Raw genomic sequence first — 24,513 nt, 5'->3', positions numbered from 1 at the left:
CAGTAACAGGGTTGATGAAATATTGTTATTGGCAGCCATTACTAGCCATGTGGTGGACACCATGACACCACATGATGTGCATTCAAGATTCAAGGGCCTATTGCGAGTTTAATGTCAGCATGTCGACTTTAAAGTCGACACGTCGAGATTAAGTAGATATGATATTTTAACTTTATTCTCGAATTGTCGAGTTTAATGTCGACTTTAAAGTCAACATGTCGAGTTTAATCTCGCCATGGCAAAAATATTTTTTTTCTTCATGTGTGGCCCTAATACTCCGTCGTAGCTACGTTATCGAGTCTTACCGAGGCAATATCGTTAATGTCGTTAATAAAAGAAAAATGTAAATGTTGTCATATTAGGCTATTATTTGCCTTATGTGTGGGTTGACAAGGTAACTGATATGACCATACATTTTAGCAGATGCAATGACCTATATCCAATTATTAGCCTACTCATTGCGTTGTGCATGAAAACTATTTTAAAACGCAAAGGCTGTAGTTTCTACCTTATACATTTGATTTAAATGGCCAAGCTGCCAGTCGAGACAAAAGCCAAATATCCAACAACAGTTGCAAACTTTTTACCTGCTCGAACCACAATACCCGAGGGATGTGCGCTTCTATCAGTAAGTCCAACTTGCGTTGGCTTCATTTTGTCTGCCTGCAAATGTAGCCTAGGTTTAACCGGGTTTAACACGCTGCAAATGTACACTGGGTGCAGCAAATATTTCAGCTATGCACAAGTTTCTTACATCCCATATGTCTACTTAATTTTAGTAATTTTCGTTGGCTAGCCTATTGCATAATACAACCTGTCCAAATATAGCATTTAGGGTTCATTATTTGTGTAGCCTAAAGTGACTCAATATCGCATTGTTTATTATCACATATGAACATCACATTAAATAACCTAGGACTTCAGAGACAGGGCAAACTTCTACCACCATTCCCAAAATGTTATCCCAACCAATTAAATAAATTTGCGCTTATAACAAGGTGAAGCGCATTCCCGAACAACTTCTTTTCCTCTGAGGGAATGTCCAATCTTCATCAACGACATACCGTTGTACCTTACGTTGTCTCCGTCTGTAACGTGGAATCTAATAGGCTAATTCTAGCTGGTGCCGGAAACGAACACCCATGAAACGCCATTTTTGTAAAGATGGCTGCGGTCAATTTCAAACTTTTTTGGCTGAAGTAGCTAGCCTAGCATGGTCCATTGAAATGAATGGGGGCGGGACTTAGTCACTCTCTCCAGTTATATATAATACCTCCATGGAGCAGACAGTGGCATACGCTATGCTGAACCTGGCTTGATCCAAGCATTCTAACAGTGCCTTTCAGTGTTGGAGCAGTGGCAATACCTCTAAAGCTCTAGGAGAGGGCTATTCAACTATTGGCTTGCGGGGTGAATGCGGTTCGTTGGATTTTACCTGTGGCCTGCCTTCAAATTTAGCTTCTATGACTAAGATCAAATCAATAAAATAAAACAACAGCAGTGATTGGCTGCAAAAATAAATAATGTCATTCGTCTTGGACCTTTCTACGGAGCCCGTGAGGTGACATGAAAAAAAAAAAAAAAACTGAGAAAAGGTATGTACTTGGGACAAACACTGACTAGGTTTGCGAGATCTTGAGTTTGTTTTGCGAGATCTCGAGTTTCTTTTGCGAGATCTTGACTTTCTTTTGCGAGGTATTGAGTTTGTTTTGCGAGATCTCGAGTTTCTTTTGCGAGATCTTGACTTTCTTTTGCGAGATCTCGAGTTTCTTTTGCGAGATATTGACTTTTTTTTCCGAGATCTCGAGTTTCTTTTGCGAGATATTGACTTTCTTTTGCGAGATCTCGAGTTTCTTTTGCGAGATCTTGACTCGCAAATCCATCAATGCATTATGAGAACCACTAGAAATGTTCTGGAGAGCTTTAGCCAGGAACTAGACTGCATTTCCGGCGGGAACTGCGAAAGTGTGCTTGCCCTGGTCCGGTCACCAACGTGAGCAGACAGTGACATACGCTATGCTGAAGCTGGCTTGATCCAAGCATTCTAACAGTGCCTTTCAGTGTTGGAGCAGTGGCAATACCTCAAAAGCTCTATTCAACTATTGCCTTGCGGGTTGAATGCGATTCGTTGGATTTTACCTTTGGCCTGCCTTCGAATTTAGCTTCTATGACAGATCAAATCAATAAAATAAAATGACAGCCGTGATTGGCTGCAAAAAATAAATAATGTCACGCGTCTTGCGCCTCTCAAACTGGGCTATCAGGTAACCTACAGAGGAATTGAAATTATGAAATATGACCAAGGCATTAAAAAGCTGCTTGTTTGTCAGGATACTTTTTCACTGATTTATTTTAAAAAAAAAATGAGCTATGAGTGTGAATGATATATATTCCATCCCACAAATTATGTTTTACTGGTTTATTTGACAAATAATCTATATGGATTTGCTCTATAAAGACCTTATGTCTGTTTGGGATTGTTTTGTGAGCCTGGGGTTGTTTTGAGAGCCTATTGATGTAGCCTATCAGAATAAAGGAATACTTCATATTACTCTAAACCACCGTCTGTAAATCAACTGTATACTACTGTCTACATTGCACTATATTTCTTGACCTTTCTCTGTATGTTTCATCACCGTTCTATACTTTGCCTCACATTGCAACATAGCTCAGATCTTTGGTTGCTATGAAGGCCAGTCGTTCTAAATGGATGGTTGCTATGGCCAAAGGCCAGTTCTATCTCTGCCGTTGTCAAGCGGGCATATCGTAGAATTCTGATTAACCTTATCTTATTTAAAACATCTCTATTTTACTTAGCCCACTTCCATACAGGGGTCCCATTAAGAAGTGGCCACTTCCTGCACGCTTACCGTGATTCACACAGCAGCATTATTAAATTAATCTGTCACCATACGCCTATGCCTACGTTTGCAAAGAAAACATTTTAATTTGATTCACATGAAACGTTACATTTCATGTACATGTTGACAATGAGTAGGCTAGTTTTGGTTGTTGGTGGTGTTATTGCATCCCTTAGTTATGCCTACAATGCAAGTTCCCTTAAGCTGTCACAGACGTAGGTGCTACTGTACTTTTAGGGCTAAAGTGCTTTGTGAATTACTGTTAGTAAAAAAAATAGCAGTCCTAAAGTTACACGTGACGTGATGAGTGCAAGCATCTCATATCAAATGGCCATGGCATTACGCTAAACAACATAAATCCCAATTAGCAACATACATCTCCTCCCTATAGCTAGCCACACAAGAAATGAATGATACTAAATCTCTGCTTAGCATGCTAATAACAGAAGGGGCACATTTATGTTGACCACTACAACATGACTCATTATGTCTGTAACGTTAACTGTATAAAACACTTACTTTCATAAAGGACGCACACCATCCAGCACATGGAAACCGATATTTTAGGTTCTTGGCCACAAACTCAAAACGTGTCTCTCTGAAGCCCTGTTCTAGAATCTTTGCTCTGAAGGCTGTGTTGCTAGGCGACATCAAATAAACGAAATGATAGTCTTTCAGTATTAAATGTGTACGTGTGATTCCGAATGGATGTGTGTAGTTTGCAAGAATAAACAAGAAATAACATTTCCAATAATTTCCCATGATAAATTACATAATATTTGCACCTTCCTTACTTGTGAATCTCACACCGTATTTCAAGTAGGCTACACTAGTGAAATGTAATACAACGTTGCCACCTAGCGTTCAGATAGGTAGGCTATTTAACATTAACGTGACATTGCTTGTTTATTCTTTCGTCAACTCCATGCTTTTAGGAAAACAATCTTTTTATCATAGTTCCCTCTTCAACGAGCGATTACCAGCTTGTTTTTGTAACAGAGATAGCTGTTTATTGTTTCTAGGTTTACAGAAACACCTATTCATATTAATACAGGAAATCAAGTTAATCTGTTTGTCTATTACATGGCCCAGAATGTCTTGCATGTCTTTACAACAAAACAACCCAGTAAAACCTAATTTCCCGTAAACATATGAATTTGCATACTTGTAACATTTTTAATAATACTCTCCCATCATGACATTTAACAATAAGGAAAAATTTAATTTGAATACCGTCAATGTGAAAACAACTCTATTATGTAAGCTATATATAGCTACTGTTCTCCTTACTATTTCAGTTTGTAAGTCCAGGAGAAACATCAACCAGTTCAGATCAATTAGTTAAAATAATATAGATGAACCACACAATTGCAAGCGACCATGCCGCAGCGGGCTACTGTATTAATGTCATCATTGTCCTCGAACTCGTCTGTTGCCCGAATGTGAAGCCAAGAACCATAGGCCTACATTCTTTGCGTTCTCTCCCTCCTTTTTTTGTATTTTCTATCCTCTGTTTATGTTCTCTTTTATGGCTACCAAATTTGTTTACAGACATTTTCCCACTAGTTTTGCCTACCAAGCATACACGTAGCCACGGCCAGGCCTGTCTACTTGTCAGTCTTGCCTGTCCAATTAGGCTTTCCTTCGTTTACGTTCACCATCTAAAAAAGACGCACAAGTCAACACTGCGCTGATAGTTCAAGAATCAGTAAAATCGCGTAGGCTACAGCCGGCAGCTCAGTAAGGTGTGATGAAATGCGTTCATATTCCACTTTTTATGTCATAAACGCTGCATGCCTATGAAATGGCTTTGCAGTAGGATTGTCCGATGGTCAAGCTGTTGCTTCAATTTGTGTTTTAATTTATGCAACGCACCGATGCTGGGTTCATGCAGTTTTGCGCAAGTTTAAAATGTTTAGCCGACAGCATAATGTGTCATTTTTGTAGGCTACAATAAGTTCCACTTTTCATGTCATGAATGTAGCCTATGATACGGCTTTGGAGTTGTCCAAATGTTTAATCTATTGTCTCAATTGTGTTTCATGTGACGCACCGAAGCTACATTCATGCTTGTTTTGTCAGCTGTGATCAAATGCCTTCAATAAATTCCACTTTATATGTCATAAATATAACATGCCTATGATTAATGTTTGTATGGCCACCCTTTTGAACATTTCTGGCTACACTACCGAGAACAGAATCTCTCAATCTCATGTCTTGACAGGTCATGTCTTACGTAGCCTACTACTCCCCACGGGGGAGGGCTAACTTTTGATACATTTTTATAAATAAATCGTTATCAGCCAATAGGGAAACTGCCAGAAACAACAAGCAACAACGCTTAAGCTGGTAAGTGAGACACATCGATGAATGCACACTTAATGCAGAATCACCACAGAAAGCGTTTATTTGATTATTTATTTTTCTGCCAGTGACTTCAGTGATTTCGCCGACAATGACACTGCAGCCTGGCCTGCATTTATGCGCGAAGCCCGTTAGTTTTGCTCTTGTTTGCCGCATGCCGGCAAAACAAGGCACTTCAACGTAATTTCAGTGACTAAAGCTCTCCAGAACTAGCCTGACGAGCCAGCCAGGGTCTGGGCACTCACCGTTCGCAGTGCTCAGTCCGAGAGGCGGGATAATCAGTTGTCTTTCAAATTCCTTCTGCACGCAATAGGACAGCGGCAGCGTTTCGGAGCTAGTTGGCTAGTTCAAACGTTTGCCAACTTAATAAAAGCTTAACTCGTGTCACACTGTTCGCCAGCAGCAACATCCATCTTATTTGTTTTCAAGTAGCAGGGAATTCAAGCCAAACCGTTGCAACTCTGCCATCAATCATTATGTTAAGCTCGCCTAACGACTCTATACACGATTTGATTGGCCTGATAGAAGTTTAATTTTTTGAGCTCACAAGCCAACGGAGAGTTGCTAGATAGCGCTGGCAGCAAATTTGCTGCCGCTAGGGTGCGTCTAGATTTCTAGGCTAGTGTAGGCCTGCCTATGCAGCTTCGATACTTCAACTACATGTCCCATAAGCCTACTAGCATTTGCAGTGTTGTTGTTAGCAGGCTCAGTGCAGTCGTCGTCGTGGTGGTGTCAAAGAAATATGTCCTGCATCCTCTCAACTATTTCCTCATGGCATTCGTATTAGTGCGAACGTAGCTATATGGAAATTACACGCTCCAGACCATCGCTTTTCAGCGAAATTGGTAAGTTAAGTCTCCTTCAATCGATCAATGGCTAACATAAGTTGTCTGGCTGGCTAGCTAGCTAGTGTCGTTTCTAATCAAGGTGTCAGAGCGAATGACAACTCTCAAATAGTTTGCTAGCATTCAAACTTGACAGTAAACCATATCACTGTACACAAGGTAGTCATTTAATGATACCTGTTCTAGTATACATGTATTGGCCGTGTTATCAAGTTCAAACGTTCAGCTGCTAACTAGCTTAAGCCTACTGTAGACGGTTTTAAATAACGGGTTATCCTTGTTGGACGGTGAACTGCATGACGCTTTGGCATTACGTTAGCCAGTCAGCCAACGCAGAGTACAGAAAATCTCTAACTTTAGAGGACGTTAGGTTAGAATTTGTGCGTGCAACTTATTCGATACTGAGCGTTCATTACATTCACAACGTTAGTCTATTTTAGATAGTAAAATGGCAAAGTTGCTTCAAGTAGAATATAATTCCACAAAAACAGTCCCGCATGTTTTTTGCTGGATAATCTGACCAGACTACGTAACCTTGTTAGCTCATCTAACAGGCCTCTATAAGCAACAAACGGTTGATATCGAATAGAGTTGCAATAAAATATAGTTGCAGTTTTGCATCTGCTTTGTTTGGTTCTGCACTGATGAGTGTAACTGCAGTATCAAGCAATTGAAGTTGCAGGAAAGTTTCAAAAGCAGGCTGACAGCTGAAAGTAATGTGAAGAACTGGTACCTAAAACAACTGCTGCTCAACCTCTTGCAATGTGTTTGCAGCGCATGGATTGGGATTTTGGACTGATCGATCAGCTGTGCACGAAGCAGCAGCACAGGGTCAAGTCAGACAGTTGCAGCAGCTGATCCAAGGTGGTGCATCTGTAAATATTGTGGTAATGGACTCCATCACCCCTCTACATGAAGCCTGCATTCAAGGCCACAGCCAGTGTGTCCGTCTATTGCTGGATGCTGGGGCACATGTAAGACAACAGATTCACTTATGGTGATAAATATACATCTGAGTAACAGAAACAGAACTCTTTCACATGAATATCAGTCCTCAGCTGTCAAAAGTAAAGTGTTTCTAAGGCTGAGAGAGCTGGAAAAAGGTAGTCTTTTAGAAAGAGTAAAAAAGAAAAGATATCCACACTGCTTCTAAAGCTCCCAGTTTAATGGTAGGTTACACAACGTTACGACTATAGATATTAGAAAGCTAGACACCACATTGACTGTCGAGTTGTATTAGGTGGCATTTTAAACGTGGCCACCATATTGGTGGGGGCAGCACCTTTATTTTGTCTATGGGCAACATTTGCAGGTAATCACAGACACCTGTCTGATTTCCAGTCAGTCACATGCTCCTCCATTGACCTCCAGTGATCGCTGCCCCCACCAAGATGGCGTTGCTATTTACGTACGTTCTGGAGCCCAATGTGGTATCTAGCTTTCTAATATCTATGGTTTCGGCCACTCAGGTCTTCGTCAGGTGTCTTAGAGGCAGTGTTTTTTTACTTGTTACTAGTATCCAGCACCTGTAGAATTGTTATATATGTCTGTACACCTCTACACTACAGTCTTTTAGAAAGGACATTTTTTAAGGACTGGAATGACCAATGTACACAGTAGTTGTGATGAATGGTGATGTTGAAACAAAAATTACAGAGTATAATCAACGGAGTAAATCTGCTCCACTCTTTTAGCGTCTGACACTTGTGTTTTTTGCCTACAGGTTGACGCAAGGAACATTGATGGCAGCACCCCCCTTTGTGATGCCTGTGCTGCTGGGAGTCTGGAGTGTGTAAAACTGCTGCTGGAGCATGGAGCCATGGTTAACCCTCCTCGCTTCACCTTCTCTCCCTTGCATGAGGCCTGCATGGGAGGTAGTGTGTCATACTTGTAAAGATACACTCTGCACACGCATCACCAGCCAGTCTTGTGCTAGCCAGTGATATGACAGAGCAAATAAAATGACATGTGAATGGAACTTTATTTTATTTGCATATAATGCTGTCCAGGCTGTTAAATGAGCCTAGCTCAAGCCTTTGGCAATGTGTTCTATGAAAGAGACATTATGTGGGTGTGAACAGAATTTAAGGTATAGTTTTGTAACATCATAACATCCAAATGAAGTTGAATTGAAAATGGTTATGTGAAGGGGAGATAGGCCTAACCACACCTGTCTTTCCCACATGTGGCTTAAATGTGCAAAATGACACAAGTACACTTTCAAAGTGCTGCACTTAACTAGTTACAGTGAGTAAAAAGATATAAACTAATCACACTCACTGTACAATATTATTTTGGTTTTAAACTATAGCCTTGAAAGTCTTAACATTGCATATCTATACACCAGGCAATTCTGAATGCGTGAAGCTCATGATCTCCGAAGGGGCATCAATGGAAGCTCATGACTGCCATTATGGGACCCCTTTGCATGTGGCATGTGCAAGGCAGCACAAAGACTGTGCAAAAGTACTGCTGAATGCAGGTTTGGGATTTTTGTAACTATTGTGTTCGCTTCATTGTCAGAGGAAGGTTCCTAAAAATATTATTATATGTACATTTTATCTGTTTTCAGTTATACTACTGACAGTTGTCAATGACTACAATGTATTTTGTAAGTTGTTGTGAGAATATGTGAGATCCTCATTCCTCATTGGGTAAAACTAACTCTGCTTAGCTCCTGCTCACCTACTAATGCATTAGCCAAGTGACATGCTTTGTAGTTCCCTGTTTTTTTGCTGGTAGCAGAGGCATAGCAACAGTCAGAGACAACATATATGCATTTTATTGAAAAAATAATGGAATGTGGGGTGTCTCAGGCAGTTAATTAACTACCAGGGACATCATTTTGAGGATTTCATGAAACCCTATTCATTGTCACATAGGGATTGCCACCGGAACATGCAAAAATGCTAATGCACTGCATATAAAATGGACACTTCCACACTCAATGTGGTGTCACATCTTCCTCTTTTCCCAAAGGGGCGAATGTGAATGCTGCTAAACTACATGAGACTGCACTCCACCATGCTGCAAAACTGGAGAATGTGGATCTCATAGAGCTGTTGGTGGAGTTTGGAGCAAATGTGTTTGCCAGAGACAATCTTGGGAAGACACCCCTACAATACACTACTCCTGGGTCCCCATCGGCACTATCCCTGGGATTTTATGAAGGTAAGTCTCACCCTTTACTCAAACTGAAAACACTTCTTATACACTAACACTTATACACTAATACTAATACGCTACTGAGACAAGCGACAAACAGCCATTAATAGGTTGTTTTTGTGGAACTGTGACTGAATATGAGGATTAATAAATTAAACATCATTTTTTACAATGTTCTGTGTTTTTATTATTTGTAGATTTGACTAGGGTTGTAGACAAAAATATAAATGGAACATGCTCCTTTTCGTTCCCATTTTTTATGAGTTGCAGTGAAAGATCTGACTTCTTCCATGCAAACAAGGTTTAGTTGTTCTCAAATTACACGGATGACACTCGATTCCTGATTCTAGAACACATAATATGAAGGTGCAGTCAACAATCGTATGCAATTTCAAGTCCATACATTTTTTTTTTTTTTTTTGTCACATTTAGCAATCATCTCCTTATGATTCACTTGCTGCCCTTTCTGTGAGTACACTGTAAAAAAGGTCTCTGTAGGCAGCCCAGGCGCCGACAACTGGAAAAGAAAGTTGGGGCAGCCTGCCCCCCAAGCAGAAACGAAACCCTGTTTCTCTGGGAATATTGAAGGGAGGGGTGAGCTACCTCTCTGGTTTGTTTGGTTTGGTCCTTGGTTAAAATATAATGTACCTTGTTTTGGACAAAAGCTTCAGATAATAATGTAAAATATAAAACATAAACAAACATCATGATATTCTCGGAAGAAAAAAATAAAAAAAATTTTCACATTTTCATCTAGAAAACAATGCTTTAATTTATTGTGCGCACACTTAACTGCATTCACACACCAACAAATCAGTCTTACAATTTGACCCTTGACCAGTGATGTAATTTTTTATGTTTTTTTTTTTTGTTGTTGTTTTTTTTTAAATCTTTACTGCCATAATATTTCTGAACAGGGATATAATTGTGTTGTTTAAATCTTTACTGCCATTATGTTGTTGTTGCCCAGGAACCCCTCTGAGCCTGCAGCAGCTGTCCCGGCTGGCCCTCAGAATGGTGCTGGGCAGGAGAGCGCTGCAGGTGGCAGCTCAACTGGACCTGCCAAACCGCATCATCAGCTACCTCTGCTACATGCCTCCACCTACAGCAGACATTTGCGACAGCTGACACGCGCAGGTCCTCCATGAATGTTCCCATCTCCTAAGTAAATTGTCAGCCGTATGCAGTTTTTGGTCTCTAGTGTCATGGCTGTTGCCTGCATCAGGTCTACTGTTATCTTTTCTGTTTTTTGTGACAGGATATTGAGAGAATGAAAGTTACTTGCAAACGTTTAAATTATAAGTGAGATTGCCTAGTTGGTTCTACATTAAATCCATGAGTCTGTTCAATTGTATTTACATTCTGGATGTGGATGTACAGCCGTATCCTCAGACCATCTTTAAAGGAGAAACTTGTTTTGCTGGATTTTGCTCATTCCAAAAGATTTTGTAACATTCATGCACAAATATGTTGTACAACTGCATCTCTAGCTTTAATACTGTGGCAACAACTGCACCTTTTCAGCTACTTAAAAATGTTCCCACTACTAAGTTAACGGTGTGAACAATGAAATATTGAAAACACACAAAACAATAACAATGATCCTTACTTCTTGTAAAATGGCTAAGTTCCCCGAGCGCCGCTGTTGTTGCAGGCAGCTCACTGCGCCGGGATTAGTGTGTGCTTCACCTCACTGTGTGTTCACTGTTTGCAGTGTGTTTCACTAATTCACGGATTGGGATAAATGCAGAGACCAAATTTCCCTCACGGGATCAAAAGAGTATATATACTTATACTTAAGTCATTGTATGTCAGTGTTTCCTGTATTCAGTGTTTGTTAATCACAACCTAAATCGTGTTGCGGAGCTATGGATGAAGTAAAAGATACATTTTGGCTCTTGTAACACTGGCAAAGTCCTGTTCAAACTAGGACCAGCTTCAAAATAACAAAAAAAGGAAAGTGCAACACTGCTTACTTTATGAGTTGGGCTGGTTTATTGATGAGCTGACGTTTTGATCAGTCAGATCTTTATCAGACCTTCATCACTCATAGACCTTCATCACTCTTATGAGTGGTCTGACTGACCGAAACGTCAGTCGTGCGAAATAGCTGCACCTGCAGTATAATTTATCAAGGAGTGCAGGCTCCCCACTACTTAAAGTCAGGACCAGCCCATCCCATTTTGCCAACAGAAATGATGTGCCCAGTGATAATTGTTTTTGACAGAATGACTTCAGCTCACATGATTGACCCCATTAAGATATTGTAGCTGCGCTATAGACCCTTTCAAGAGAGTTCCATTATCAGCATCATAGTTGGCCCCACAAGGCTTCCGTTTTAACATTCCATATGTTATCTTAATGCAGAGGAAATGGATTGGGGCCCAAATAGAACGTTCAAGCATTGTTTTTGTTTTTATTGTTGAAAGGGTCTATACCGTGTGGCATTGTGAGATTTTTTTAGACTTTGATTGAACTGCATGCAGTCAGACTGACAAGACAAAATGGAGCAGTGATATTCTGCAACCCAAAGATATTGATGCAGTTGATCACTAAAATTGTGACAAATTATTTTTTTACTATAGAGTAAAACTTGCACAGATATAATGGTAAATTTATTATAGATTAACTTATGTAAATACATGTGTTATTGTATATACAGAATATGTATATTATTTGGATTGATTCATTTTATATGTAGAAGTCTGCAGATTATTTTAATATTGTATATAAAACACTGTTTATCAGTTTAAATGTTGCATTTTCCCCCACTGTATCAGCTTCCATCATTCTGAATTACTGTCTTAAATTCAGCCTCTGTGGCAACTTTGTAAATATTGGCACATCAATAATAACACTGCTTTTTGATTTACAAAGACAGTTGTGGGAGACAAATGCTGTTGATATAACTGTTGGTTTTGTAATATCTTGTCTGAAAGATATAAATTGTGAAAGTATTTTTTTCTGGTGCTTCAAGTGACATGTCAGGGTTTATGCATGACTGTTTACTGGACTTTAAGTAAGCTTAATGTCATAACATATATCTAGCACAAGTAAATCCATCATGCTTAGCATAGTTGGATTCAGTTTATTTTGGGCGTTTTTAGCTCAGAGTGGTGCAGTTCTACATTTAGTCATTCCTGTCCTCATTCTATCTCTATGAAGGAGTCTGTCTATTCCATTTTACAAATTGAATGTACAGTATATGAATATTTTAAATAAAACCACTGCCTCAGCAATATTCAAAGTAACTATAGTTTGATTGTTTGTATTTGTTATACTGGTTAATTATACTGGTACAACACCAGTTGTATCATCTGTGTTTCCTGATGCATCTGTCTTCTAAACATTTAAGGAAGATTGTTAACTTTTCCACATGAGTACCCAAAGAATACTTTGAGTTCCCCTTTAATATACCTTCCCACATACACCTATGAGACTGAATCTACATTTCTGGCGTTGATCAGTCATTCAGGTTGATTTCAGCATGCATGCATGCGTTTGAGCAAGGCAGTCCAATTCAATATTAACAGTATGTGCCTGTTTTAGTTCAGCAGTGTAGTTCTGTCTATCCTTTGATATTGTAATGAAACGTTTATTCTCTCATATCAAATATCTTTTATTATGGTAGATCCTGAGTACCAAATCATAGTGTGCAGTGACTGAAAACAACTGTAACAGGCTGAGAGTGGTCCTACAAGTCCACTTTATAAAATGCAGATGAGAGATGACCAATTCAATTCACTGAATACAATTAGATAATTTTAAAGAATTTTCCCTTTTATTTGGCTTCACATTCATACCGTAATTCAAATTATAAAGATTTAAAATCAGCATGCATCCACCTAACCCTTGGCATTTTGTTGATTGCAAATTTGTTAAGTGATTGTACAATTATTGCAATTCTGATAATTCAGTCCTCCGCCATATGAGCAGTGTGAACATCCTGTAGTTAACTTCTGGGTTGGTGGTGCAATACTGTGTACATTAACAATGCATTTGTGGAACATGAAGAGTCAACAAACTACAATGTTTCCAGTTCTTGTCTTGCATGGCCTATATCCCCGACAGGGCCTTCACAAATCTACAGGTTTTGTCACTACACAGTGGATTGTTAAGAGCATTGAAACCTTTGTATTGGAGATCCTGTTCAGAAAAAGAGTACACTGTAAACGGTCTCTTATGGCTTGATCTCACTTTAGGACATGTTGGATTGTATATGGATGCTGCTGCCATCCTGAGATTTATCAGGTTTACGCCCCAATACTCGTCTTCGCTTTCTGTGGGAAAAGAAATGTAATTTGTTAAATATTCATACAGATACTCTACAAATATGAGTTGTGCATATTTTCAAGTGGAAAAACACTTGCTTTATTTCAAAATAAGCAAAACTGCTTGCCCACTCAAATGTGTGCAAGAATAATTTATGTAGATAACAGTTAGCTAACTCAAGAACAATTCAACCACATGCCCTGCATGCCTTGTGATTCATACTTGTTTGGCTTTGTCCACACATTGAATGTAGAGTGAGGCGATATTGGAACAGGCTAAGGTCTGGCCTTGGTTGTCCTTATAACACTTCATTATCTGTTCTTGCAGCTCAGAACAAGCAGGTTTAATCTGAACTCTCCTACAAGAGAAAAATGACCAGACATGTAAAAACAGTCATATGACAGTTGCTGACAATAGGATAGATAGATAGATAGATAGATAGATAGATACTTTATTGATCCCCATGGGGAAATTCAAGAAAGGTTACTTAGCTTCAATCATATAAAAAGCAGGCGACAAGTAATAATTTTTATTTAAATCAATTGGAGGTTTACATATGTAATGCCTCCGTCAATTGTGCTAATGACTAATGACTGAGTCTATAGAGAACAAACTCACTTGAAGCGATTGTGCGCATCCTCTTTCCCCTTGCGGAAGTTCTCACTAGTGACCTTGTAAAATAGCGTACTCTGAAAAAAGGTAAGTAACATAAAAACAAATTCTCACATAAAATTCCCTTTTCTTGTATGGAATGGATGGACAACATTGTATTAAAAAACAGCTGCAGCACCTGCTCATTGTTAATTAACAACTCCTTTCATAACCATTTCCTTACATGTTTGAAAAATGCCATAACAACAACAACCTCACTTCCTGTTGGAACAGAATGCTTTTGCAGTCAAAACAGGCTATATAGAAGCCAGTCTTCCTCATGGTACCAATACAATTTACACTGTAATAACTTGCATGCTAGGATATGGCTTACAGCTGGCATTATGGAAGATCAAAAGTCTTCAAAAAAATCAAACCGAAAGCCTTGCCTTCTCTTCCAGCTTGTTGATCTGCTCCCTATAAAGGACATCTTGTTTCTTCAGGTCTTGATCTCTCTCCTCCAGCTTCTGAGCCTGAGGAGGATCATCAAAAAGACAGGACATTATGGAATAGTGAATAATTACAGGGCTTAGCTCACCAATGCAGCTTGAATTGCTTTGAGTCAATAAACAATCAAGCCGGTAGTGCAAGATACTTCCTGTGCTATTTGAATGCACCTTTTTGAGGGAGCACATTGACATAATACATATTCTCTCTATGGGCCAGAGTTTGGCGCCGATACAGGCAGCGGGAGCTACATCAAGGCGGGGACTCTGAAATGGGCGAGACCTCTCTAGTGAAGTGAAATTTAATAAACCATTGCAACCAATGTTCTATCTTTCTATATTTTATTAATTAACGTTGGCCTGACTCTGCCCACTTTGTGCATGCACTGTCGGCAAAATATGCTGTCAAACTCGCACCCATATCTATAGCTAGCATGCCACATATTAAATACAAAAGCTGGTGTTAGTGGGAGGAGGCAAGGGAACTGGCATAGAATTTAGATTCGTCCATAGCAGTAATCAAGAAAGGTTAGTCCATCAACCTAGTTACAATTCAGTTCTAATTGGGGGCCAAGCAGCAAAGCTGCGAGGCAAACCATAGTGATTCTATGTGTTCTTATTATTATTATTATAACAAAACAATCATTTGCCGTTGAACCATACAGTGAAAAGTTGGGAAATTTGGCACATTGATTCGGTATAGTCATATGATTAATTTCACTAAGTTTCATGTCAAGTGCTCTAGCGCCCCCAATGTGTCCGCTATCTATGCGCTTAAAGTTTCAACCATACAAATTGAGGTATACTTGGAATCCTTGGATGAGACCGAACTCAACGCAGCCCATAACATCAATTTCCGCCACGTTGGATTTTCCGCCATATTGGATTTAATTAAAAAACACCTAAAAGATTTCAAAGGTCACAAAGTTTATCCGATTTTCACGAAACTTGACGCAGATGATCGTCAGACAATGACTCATAAACGCATTCCTTTTTGGAGCCATACAGGAAGTGAAGTGATATCTAAGCAAGGCTTTTGCGTATCAACACCAAACTCAGTACATGGTCTCAAATTTGGTGCATTTTGACCACTGTGTGTCGCTATAATCACAGGAAGTATAGTCATATTTCAGCAACGCTTTGACATAGAAAAACCAAAGTCTGTACATGGGGTCAGGACCCAATAAGGATGAGGCTCAATAAATGTAATGACCTTTGACCACTAGGGGGCGCTATAATCACAGGAAGTGGGCTCATATTTCAGCAATGCTTTCAGGTATCGAAACCAAACTTAGTATATGGACTCAGGACCACATCCTAAGGAGACACAATAATTTTAGCAACCTTTAACCACTAGGGGTGCTATAATTTGCAACACTTTCTCGTATCGACGCCAAATTTGGTACATGGACTCGGGGCCACATCCTGAAGACGCTCAATATATTTAGTGACCTTTGAACACTAGGGGCGCTATAATTAGCAGTGGTGGGGGGGGACACTAGGGGCGCTATAATGGGCAGTGGTAGTGTAGTGGTTAAGGAGCTGGGCTAGCGTGCAGTAGCCTGAAAGTTGTCGGTTCAATTCCCGCCTTCCACCGCTGTGCCCTTGAGCAAGGCACTTAACCCCAAGTTGCTCCGGGGACAATGTGATCCCTTGTAATATAGCTGACATATGTAAGTCACTTTGGTCAAGAAGTGTCTGCTAAATGTAATGTAATGTAATTATCAACACTTTCTCGTATCAACACCAAACTTGGTATGTGGACTCGTGACTACAACCTGAGGACGCACAATCAATTTGGTGATGTTTGAGGTATGTGTATGTGTGGGGGGCTATTGGGGTGTGTGGGAAAGGAGGTTTATCCGTGTATATGTGTGTGTGTGGGACGGGGGGTTAATTGGGTGTGTGTATAATGTAGCAACATTGGGTTGCCATGACAACTCCTGCTCAACTGCTTGGCCCCCACATTGCTGCTTGCAGCTATATTTATGTAATGCTTTTGTAATTATTATTTTCACAATAGTCAATTTTAATAGCTTTAAGATAACACACACACAGAACAGACAGCATCTTGCATAAATTGGTTGCATAAAAACTATATTACAGCACCATCTTACATGTGCAATCTGTCAATCAAGCAGTTCACCACAATTTCATGGTCAAAACCTGCACACACTTAGGGTTTTTGCCATCTGTTTGCTGGCTTTCAAATTATGCCATCATAAAACATGCTTTGGTCAGTGTCTACAGAACACACTCTATGGCAACATAATATCACAGAGAAGACTCCAAAAACAAAAGAACATGCTGAAAAATCTTTTCTTTTCTTTTCTTACCTTCCGCTCCAACCACTGAGGCACAAAGAGAGGGAAAGAGGTAATGAAATAAAGAGCCGAAATGGGGCATTAAAATGATCATGATTATCAGTTCAGGATATTGTAGCACTATACAGGTGTTCAATAAGTAACAAAGTAACTTACTCCCCCAAGCATGCACCTAACATCTTGCTAAGACATATATAATTTCAGTGTAAGAAACAATTTACATCTATATTTAAATATGGCAGTCTATGGAGTTCAGCACTCCATCCAGCATTTCACTGGAGAGCAACGCAAACACAGGAGACAGTGACTGAAAATTGTCAGCGTAGAGGGAACAGTGTCAGACACAGAACCATAAACCAGCCTTTCACTGAGCGTGGTTCCATGCAGCCAATAAACGGTTTTAAATCAGTTTATTGGGAATAATCCGAATATGTGTGTGTCTTGTAAACACCCTATTCTGACTGAAATAAACCTAAAAGGCCATATTCGGTTTACTAATAAACAGTTTGCACACCCTAGCATATGCCTGTTTTAAACGGAATATTGGGTCATGAAAACCATAGATATACACATAATATGATGAAAACACCTTAAATGGAATATGCTCCCAGAAGGCCTGTGCATGCTCAATTTGCACAGAATTAGGATACAATTAACCAATTGTCTCTCACACACTTTCCTAGTCATGGCGAAACAACACGCACACTTTTGGAAAGACGAGGAGACAAACTTATGTCTTGCAATCATGCAAATGTCATGGAGTTCATCGACGGGAGAAAATGCCGTAATAGCAACGTTTTTAAAATGATTTGTAAAAAAAACTTAATGAAGCTGGCTATCGACATACGCCTGAACAAGTGAAATACAGGTGGAAGACCCTGAAGACGCTGTATTATTCAGCCAAAATAGGGAATTCCACCAGCAGAGATTTACGTCATGACGTTGGGTGCCTATTTGTGGGCTGCGTCGCTGACTTATTCAGAATTAGGGGTTTGCACAGACGTCAAGTTCTGGACGGTAACCCAGCTGCATGGCCATGTTGGAGGCACTCAGCGTAAAGAACTGAATGAAGTACAATGGAGTAATAGGCACTTTGGATACCTTAAGTGATTATATAGCCATATCTAAACAACGGAAAAGCTCATCAAAACACATCCAAGATGTAAAGGCATAGGGCAGGACTTGGACCACAAGAAAAGGCATTCGGATCTATGCTCAAAAATGCGTTGTTTTCTGATGCTTCCGGACAGAGCCACCTTTGCCCACTGTTTGTGCCAGCCAGGGTTTAAAAACCTGTGCCATCTTGACATTGGTACTTAGTATTTGAGTTATAGCTAAGTGAATAAATAGCATCTCAGCCAAAGATTCATCTAAGTGACTTATGAGATCACAACAGCAACACGTCATGTTAAAGTGCCTCTGGCTTATAAAGAAAATTGGAGAAGGTGCTCTCATTGGTTTATTTGATGTTATGCCCAAAACACACCCATGATTTATTACGTTTTGTAAGTACAACTCGATTGAACCATACGCCTGGCATCTGATCAGTTATTCTGCCATCAAATTAGCCAACCTGGACTTGGACATACCCTAAATGCGCTTGAACAATATGCTTCAGACCACATATTTCAAAATAGGCCCCAGAGGGGTAAAAGAATGTTAAGTGCAATCCAATATATTTGCAAGTGGTCAAAGGAACAAGAAGATGCCTTACATAATACTGGGCAATGAGGCGCTCATCCTCAGTGTTCATGCGCTCCTTCATGATGGTCTCTTTTAAGGACTTCTGGTGGGCAGCCCTCTCCTCATCCAACACCTTCTTTACCTGCTCCTGGATCTGGGCCTGAGCAGCCACCTGAGCGAGGGCCCTGGCTCGGAGTTTCTCCTCTTCTAATCTAAACACACAGAGACCAGGATGAAGAGCTACAGTTTAAGCAGCATTAGCAGAAACTAGCTTACACAATCTAGTCAGAAACCTTTCAGAAGGAACTATTACCCAAATTGTATCCACTAAGGTCTAGTGAGAATAACCCTTAATAACCCGAAAAAAATAAAGGATTCTCACTGTTTCTGAATCCTTAATTGTGCTTGGCTCATCTCCTGCTCCAGTAGTCTCTGTAGTTCACCTTTGATTTGTGTTCTCAATTCATCTTCATTGACTTCACATGAAAAAGAACATACATTTTTCAGTTATGCTATACCATGGCATGCAATATAAAACATTGTTTGTTTGTACTTACTTGTTATTGGTTTTGATTTTTTTTCTTTTAGCTTTCAATGTTAGTAATAGAGCATAGAGCAAATAATAGTGCATTTTATGACTTAAGCATGACACCTTCACCATATAATCTACACATCCCAAGGTTTTGCATCTGACCTCTAGTGTCCTTGAGAGGTCATTGCTTTCAGCACTGCATTTTTTTTAAGTATATTTTTACTGGGACAGGACAGTGGAGAATGACAGGAAGCGGGTGGGAGAGAGAGTTGAGGTGGGATCCGGAAAGGACCACAGGGGCGGGAATTGAACCCAGGTCACCGGTGTACGGTGCAGGTGCCCCAGCCAGTCACGCCATGGCCAGGGCCAACACTGCATTATTTAACAGAGTAAGTGAGAGGAGGAAGAGAGCAAGATGGAGGGAATTCATTTTAGTTTTAGGATAGCAGAAATAGCTGTAATATTCCTATTGTGTTGAGACTACCTAACTTGATAACTAAAAAGACAGAGTAAGAAACAAATAAATTTGGTCTTTATACAATTTCTAAAACAAAAAAGTAAGATTGCCTAAGGTCTTTGGAAAATAGGGGAGAATGGGGTATGTTAAGCCAGTGGGTAAGTTAAACCACCACCTGTATCTTGGAAACCATAGACAATTTTTCGTATGACCCTAAATTCAGTCTGCATATTCAATTCACTCCTCAAAGGAGTTAACATTTTTCAGCAAATATCTAGTACCAGAGGTCAAATCTGAAGCGCCTCCACATCTAAAAACAAAAACTAACACTAAGTGTATATAAACAATGGAACAAATGTCATGCTTTTGTCATTAAATGCACAATACCTTCCATATATGAGACTATCTGCCCAACTGTAATTGTAACTGTACTGTGCATTTCAGTATTATGTCTACTATATGTATCACTCAAATTCAATACCAGTTCTATTTCAATACTATTTCTATTTCATGTTTACACCATCCAGTTGCACATTTTAATTTTACGACTACTTGCTCTACTTCAGTGTCTGATTATGAGAAAACTACAGCAGTAAAGTTGGATCACAACTTTTACCATTATTTCACAATGAACCACCAAATTTTGAGTGAAATACCTTACTCCAGTCTGATGAAAATGAAAAATGCTACAGGACAAATTTTTAACCAGTTAACTGTAATGAATTCAATGAAATCTTGGTGTTTATCAGAAGCTTTTTGGTGGGCATTCCAATTATTATCTTTTCAAATGCTTTTATGTCACTCTCATGCACAATAAGACTCACCCACAGGTGTTTTAGGTGGAGGTAGCTGAGGGGGAGGGCTCATGGTATCAAGGAGGGAGGGGATTGGATGGGTGTCCACAGGCCTCTCAGGTGGGGGAGGTGGACTATCTGATCCTGCTTGCAAGGCTAATAGTCCACTGGCAGGAGGAGTGGCAGCTGAAGGGTTTGGAAGCATATCTGCATGGTCTTCCAGGGCAAGCAGCGGGACTGAGGGCACTACAGAGGGTGAGGGCATAGCAATTGCCTCAGTTTCTTCTGTAATAGGTAGAGGTGTGGGAGCAGAAGGCACTGGTGAAAAAATGGCCTCAGCAGCCGTGCCTGTAGTTTCAGTCGGGGAAGACACAGCTACAGGTTCATGATGGCACGTGTGTGTGACTACAGGTTCAACTGGGTGGGATACAGGTATAACGGAGTCTTCAGAATGCTCAGGTGCAGCAATAGCTTCAACCGGAAGTGCGGGTACGTTTGTTGGTTCCACAAGGTGGACTTGTATATCTAGGGGCTGAACTGGAGGTACAGGTTCAGCGACAGGTCCAGCGGGAACAAGAGTGGGTTCAGCTACAGGCTCAATAGTGGGAAGTGTGGGTACAACTACAAGTTCATCAGCTGAAGGTTGTGGTATGACTATAGGCTCTTTGGATGGCCGTGTAGACGGAGTCTCAGCTTCAGCGGAGGGAGAGGGCACGTTCAAAAGATTAACAGGAGGTGTAGATAAAGGTTCAGGGTTCACAGCTACAGGTATAACTGTAGGTTCAACTGAAGGCATTTGTATGACTTCAGGCTCAGGTGTAGGTAGAAAGTCAGTGACACGCTCAACTGAAGGAGAAGAAACATTCAAAGGTTCAACAGGTGGTGTAGGTAAAGGTTCAGGTTCCATAGCTACAGGTACAACTGTAGGCTCAACCGAAGGTATTTGAATGACTTCAGGCTCAGGTGTAGATGGAAATTCAGCGACACGCTCAACTGAAGGAGAGGAGACATTGAAAAGTTCAACAGGAGGTGTAGGTAAAGGTTCAGGTTCCATAGCTACAGGTACAACTGTAGGCTCAACCGAAGGCATTTGAATGACTTCAGGCTCAGGTGTAGATAGAAATTCAGCGACACGCTCAACTGAAGGAGAGGAGACATTCAAAGGTTCAACAGGAGGTGTAGGTAAAGGTTCAGGTTCCACAGCTACAGGCACAACTGTAGGTTCAACAAAAGGCATTTGTATGACTTTAGGCTCAGGTGCAGGAAGAGATTCGTTAACATACTCAGTTGAAGGAGAGGGTACATTCAAAGGTTCAACAGGAGGTGTAGGTAAAGGTTTGGATTCCACAGGCACAATTGTAGGTTCAACAGAAGGCATTTGTATGACTTTAGGCTCAGGTGAAGGTAGAAATTCAGCCACACGCTCAACTGAAGGAGGAGGGATGGGTGTTACAACCAATGAAGGCGTTGTTGAGGTTGGCACATCAACAGGTGGAGAGGGTGGTAAGGCTACAGGTTCAGTAGAAACAACTTTAGGTGTCGCCTGAACAGGTGAGGGAATGGCTTCAGTTACAGGTGTGGGTGAAGAGCTGACAACTGATTCTGGAAGTGAAGATGGTGAGGCTACAACTTCTTTTACTGATGGTGTAGGCTCCACTTTGCCTTCTGCAGGAGTTGTGGAAGTTATTGACCGCTGCTCTTTAGGTGGTATCGGGGACTGTGTTTTGACTTCCTCAAAGGAATGTTGGAGGGGAGGGCTTGGCAGTGTTTCAATGATTGGCACTGGCTTGATAAGTGGAGGAGGCAGTAGAGTGCTCACAAAATGAGGAGACTGAGGCAAAACTGGGACCAGTCGTTCAGCAGTGGGTATGGGTGTGAGTCTGGGTTGGGGAGAAGCAGGCACAGCATGGGGTGTGGAGGCAGCTTTTTGACCTGGCCGTGGACAGGCCTTTCTTGGTGACTCCCTCATTCGGTCAATGACTTTATCAGAAAGCTATCATCAAACAATGAAGAAACACAGAGCCTGTCAGTTAAACCTAAACTTCTATTTCATTTCTGTCTATGCACAATTTCAACCAAATTTTGCTGCTCTTATTTTTTCATTATTATATGTGCCCTCTTATTTACTTATTTACTTACTTTTTTGTTTACTTGAATGTTATGTTTGTCTGTGGACTTAAATTGGAAAAATATGTCTTGTCTTCACCGTGGGATAGTGAGAAACGTAATTTCGATCTCTTTGTATGTCTGGAACATGTGAAGAAATTGACAATAAAGCTGACTTTGACTTTGACTTTGATTTCAGAATTTTAGGCTTAACATACAAAGAACCTCAGACACCAAACATCCAGGGAATATTCTATATTAAAGCAGGGCTTTTTCTGCATGACAGGACACCAGAATGATGCAATCTTCAGCATACTCTCAATTTTTGATTGTTGAAGATGTTATTGGTTCGGCAATAGAAAACATAACTCAAAAATATAGATAACCTCATAAAAACCATGCAACCAAAACAGAGTTAACCATGCATGTGAAATTTAATATAGATTTTTTTTTTTTTTTTCAAAAAGAAAGGAATTGTTTGTGAAACGTGGACTTTTAGTAAACCAAATTAAAGGTTTAATAATAAAAAATAAAAAAATACGTTTATTTAAAAGTTGTTCGGAACCCGTTTTTAAATAGCCTAAACTACATGACCTAAGCTATTTTTTATTTCATGAGTTCATCATTATAGAATAAAATACTTTCCAGTTCTCTCTGAATGCACATTGGATCTTTTGCATACATAGATTAAGACTAAATATAGGCCTAGTACGTACAGACAACAAATCTATGTCTGGCGACTGTTTCATCGCCACACATATTGGCAATGTAAGCTATTTACGCGCGCGGTTACATCCATCATCGTTAGACTAGCCTACTTTCCAAATGTTAAGTTACAGTTTTCTGATCAATACATATGCAAGATTGCCTATGTGGAGCTTAACTTAATGTCTCGGTCAGTATTAGCCATAAGGTACAGAGCTATGTTTGTTATGCAATTAAACTTTCAGCCTTCTCATACTCGTGCACTCACCCGAATGCCCTTCACAAACGTAACGCCTCCATGATCGTCTGACTCAAAAGAGGAATGACTATTATTATTCCCCATACTTGTAAAAAAAAAAGACACTTGTCTGTAACAAAATGTGTTGTAGTATTTTTTAAGTACAGCGTGTATTCTACCCACAACGCAGGGATTCAAGGAGGTTAGGAGTACTATCCCCTGCCCTTCCCACTTTTGAGTAGCATGTGTAGAATGGTCGCTTCCATTGGATGACTTGGAGGGCCTTGTGCATCGTTCCCTTTCATTGGTTATTATAGACGGTATAGCCTATACATACTGTAGCCTATGCATGGCAGGTAACCAGTTATGCGCCATAGACTCGTCTCTTACAACCCTTAATGGGGTAGCCTAGTTAAAAGAATAAATAAAAAGAAAGAGCTGAACAATGAACGCTGACATTATTGTCATAATAAAACAATACCAGGCAATCCCTTCTAACATCTTTTTGATTCTTCCCAGGTCTTTGTACGCCGTGATATTTTATCACCCTTTTTGTGACAGCCAATCTATATTGACTTCTGACTTATTTACACATCCTATTCGTATGCCCAGAGGATGAAAGAAGAATGAAACTGTCTCTAATGATCAGATTGAAATCACAACTCCAAATTGTTCAACTGACAGAGCCTTTAATATAGCCTGGGAATACCCATACAAACCTTTGAGGCCCTCTCTGTGGCAGTAGACATGATTCACTTTCAGATTTGACTTGACTCAAAAATGTAAAGAACGTTTAGGCTATTTGACATTTATACTAACTTACTGTTTTTTTTTATTTTACTTTTGTTGATGTATTTTACCCATGTTTGGAAAAGAAAAACAAATTGACAGTCAAGCAAACAGCCTCAGTTGCTTCCAGTAAAACTGAATGGGGGACAGAAAGCCATAGTTCAGCCAAAAGGATAGGCCTATGATGTTGGTACTATTTTGGCTTCTCCAGCCAATGCCATAAACAGGCCAGGTATATACCAGCAGAATACTAAAATATCCGGTTAATAACGGTTAGCCAT

General features: G+C 40.1%; 2 protein-coding genes across 5 annotated transcripts; one reads left to right on the top strand and one right to left on the bottom strand.

Moving 5' to 3' along the window:
- Window positions 1-5,774: 5,774 nt before the first annotated feature.
- Window positions 5,775-12,486, top strand: LOC121724376 (ankyrin repeat and SOCS box protein 13-like). Of its 2 annotated transcripts, none has more exons than XM_042110894.1 (6): window positions 5,775-6,070; window positions 6,845-7,044; window positions 7,794-7,944; window positions 8,418-8,552; window positions 9,050-9,241; window positions 9,668-10,199. In XM_042110894.1, exons 1-6 carry the CDS (start codon window positions 6,028-6,030, stop codon window positions 9,682-9,684), a joined length of 738 nt encoding a protein of 245 aa, XP_041966828.1. In that variant the 5' UTR covers window positions 5,775-6,027; the 3' UTR covers window positions 9,685-10,199. The 2 variants fall into 2 exon arrangements, with proteins under 2 accessions (XP_041966828.1, XP_041966827.1); XM_042110893.1 differs by lacking the exon at window positions 9,668-10,199 and adding an exon at window positions 10,206-12,486 and having other exon boundaries at window positions 5,780-6,070.
- Window positions 12,487-12,994: 508 nt separating this feature from the next.
- Window positions 12,995-23,668, bottom strand: chchd3b (coiled-coil-helix-coiled-coil-helix domain containing 3b). Of its 3 annotated transcripts, none has more exons than XM_042110908.1 (9): window positions 23,474-23,668; window positions 20,425-22,387; window positions 18,994-19,087; window positions 18,643-18,823; window positions 16,941-16,955; window positions 14,548-14,631; window positions 14,126-14,196; window positions 13,684-13,865; window positions 12,995-13,515 (listed from the first exon to the last, which is right to left on the bottom strand). In XM_042110908.1, the coding sequence occupies exons 1-8, from the start codon at window positions 23,546-23,548 to the stop codon at window positions 13,724-13,726; spliced, it is 2,625 nt and encodes an 874-aa protein (XP_041966842.1). In that variant the 5' UTR covers window positions 23,549-23,668; the 3' UTR covers window positions 12,995-13,515; window positions 13,684-13,723. The 3 variants fall into 3 exon arrangements, with proteins under 3 accessions (XP_041966842.1, XP_041966840.1, XP_041966841.1); XM_042110906.1 differs by having other exon boundaries at window positions 13,730-13,865; XM_042110907.1 differs by lacking the exon at window positions 16,941-16,955 and having other exon boundaries at window positions 13,730-13,865.
- Between the last annotated feature and the right edge of the window lie 845 nt (window positions 23,669-24,513).

The sequence above is a fragment of the Alosa sapidissima genome, chromosome 11 (genome assembly GCF_018492685.1).
Source record: "Alosa sapidissima isolate fAloSap1 chromosome 11, fAloSap1.pri, whole genome shotgun sequence".
In the NCBI taxonomy this organism is placed as follows: Eukaryota; Metazoa; Chordata; class Actinopteri; order Clupeiformes; family Clupeidae; genus Alosa; species Alosa sapidissima.
Note: the sequence above shows the minus strand (reverse complement) of the source record. Positions and strands in the feature narration are given on the sequence as shown.

Excerpts from the sequence above, each read along its gene's own strand:
- LOC121724376 (XM_042110893.1), top strand. The coding sequence starts at position 6,028 with ATGGAAATTACACGCTCCAGACCATCGCTTTTCAGCGAAATTG. Across the intron at positions 8,553-9,049 it reads AAAAGTACTGCTGAATGCAG|GGGCGAATGTGAATGCTGCT; the intron begins GTTTGGGATTTT and ends CTTTTCCCAAAG. Across the intron at positions 9,242-10,205 it reads ATCCCTGGGATTTTATGAAG|GAACCCCTCTGAGCCTGCAG; the intron begins GTAAGTCTCACC and ends GTTGTTGCCCAG.
- chchd3b (XM_042110906.1), bottom strand. The coding sequence starts at position 23,548 with ATGGGGAATAATAATAGTCATTCCTCTTTTGAGTCAGACGATCATGGA. Across the intron at positions 22,388-23,473 it reads CGTTTGTGAAGGGCATTCGG|CTTTCTGATAAAGTCATTGA; the intron begins GTGAGTGCACGA and ends GTTTGATGATAG. Across the intron at positions 18,824-18,993 it reads CAATTAAGGATTCAGAAACA|ATTAGAAGAGGAGAAACTCC; the intron begins GTGAGAATCCTT and ends CTGTGTGTTTAG.